The following is a 1,324-nucleotide window of genomic DNA, read 5'->3' as shown; positions in this document are numbered from 1 at the left end:
ACCCAGCGAACCATTCAGCTAAAGCTATTACGACCCCCAGCGGAAAGAGTTTAGGGGAGGTAGTGCGAGAGAGTGTTGAGGTAGAGGATGAGGAAGTAGATGAAGAGATCAAGATGGAGGCTCCCGGTAAGGTACACATGAGGCTAGGCCCAGCAAGTACCGCACACGCCGAGGAGTCTCAAGTTGAGAAGAGTTTGGATTCAACCATCACCATTAGTTGATCCTTCTCGCGTCCCATACCCCGCCCGCCTTTAGCATCAGAAATATGCTAAGGAGTATGGGCAATTCCTTGAGATGTTCAAGCAGTTGAAAATCAATCTTCCGTTCATAGAGGCCTTACAGTCGATGCCCAAGTACGCTAAATTTCTTAAGGACCTTCTGAAGCGTAAGGAGAGAATAGGTGAGCTTTCGAATATTCCTTTGACCGGAGGTTGTTCCGCGGTAGTCTTGAATAAGCTGCCAGAGAAGTTAACCAACCCTGGTACATTCACTATTCCACGCCTTTTTGGGGGAGCCGTTACCCCTGCTCATGCTCTAGCCGATTTAGGAGCCAGCATCAATCTGATGCCATTTTCATTGTACGAGAGGCTAGGTTTAGGAGAGCTTACACCCACGCGTATGTCGTTGTCCTTGGCCGATCGTTCGGTCAAGTATCCTCGTGGGATAGTGGAGAATTTGTTGGTTAAAGTGGATAAGTTCGTATTTCCCGAAGATTTTGTCATTCTTGACATGGAGGCCGATGAGAGAGTTCCTATTATTTTGGGGTGTCCATTCCTTAGAACCGCAAAGGCGGTCATCGACGTCTTTGATGATTAGATTTCTCTTCGTGCGGGTGACGAGATTGTCACATTCGAGATCGATAGATATGCAGCATCATGGAGGTAGAGACGAAGATAGTGGGCCGTGTCATTCCTTTTACTTTCTAAATTCTTTCATATCTTGTGTTGGCACGTGCTTCGAGTACATTAGTGGGGCCGATCTTGTACATGAGGGAGTTGTTGACGAGATTGATGAAGAAGGGGTTGAGGAGGAGCAGTTGGATGAGAGCGATGAGTTGTGGGTTCCAGAGACGTTGGAACTCAATGAGGTTAGCGAAGAAAGTACTCCTGTAGACATTCCTCCACCTTTAGAACTTAAGGTTCTTCCATCACATCATGAGTAAGCATTCTTAGGAGAGAAGCCGAACATGCTGTCATCATATCTTCGAAGTTGACAGAGGAAGAGAAAGTGAGGTTGATTGAGGTGTTGAGGAAACACCAAGAGGCGATTGCATGGAGGTTGTCTGATATCAAGGGGATTAGCCCCACTTTTTGGACGCATCGTA

The 1,324-nt window shown here is 47.0% G+C and overlaps 1 protein-coding gene across 1 annotated transcript; it reads left to right on the top strand.

The window, feature by feature from the left end:
- The first annotated feature begins 345 nt into the window (after positions 1-345).
- LOC110919080 lies at positions 346-816 on the top strand. The gene has a single exon (XM_022163358.2). The coding sequence runs from the start codon at positions 346-348 to the stop codon at positions 814-816; it is 471 nt and encodes a 156-aa protein (XP_022019050.2).
- The last annotated feature ends 508 nt before the right edge of the window (positions 817-1,324 follow it).

The sequence above is a fragment of the Helianthus annuus genome, chromosome 16 (genome assembly GCF_002127325.2).
Source record: "Helianthus annuus cultivar XRQ/B chromosome 16, HanXRQr2.0-SUNRISE, whole genome shotgun sequence".
Classification (NCBI taxonomy): Eukaryota; Viridiplantae; Streptophyta; class Magnoliopsida; order Asterales; family Asteraceae; genus Helianthus; species Helianthus annuus.
Note: the sequence above shows the minus strand (reverse complement) of the source record. Positions and strands in the feature narration are given on the sequence as shown.

Coding starts and splice junctions, on each gene's coding strand:
- LOC110919080 (XM_022163358.2), top strand. CDS start 346: ATGCCCAAGTACGCTAAATTTCTTAAGGACCTTCTGAAGCGTAAGGAG.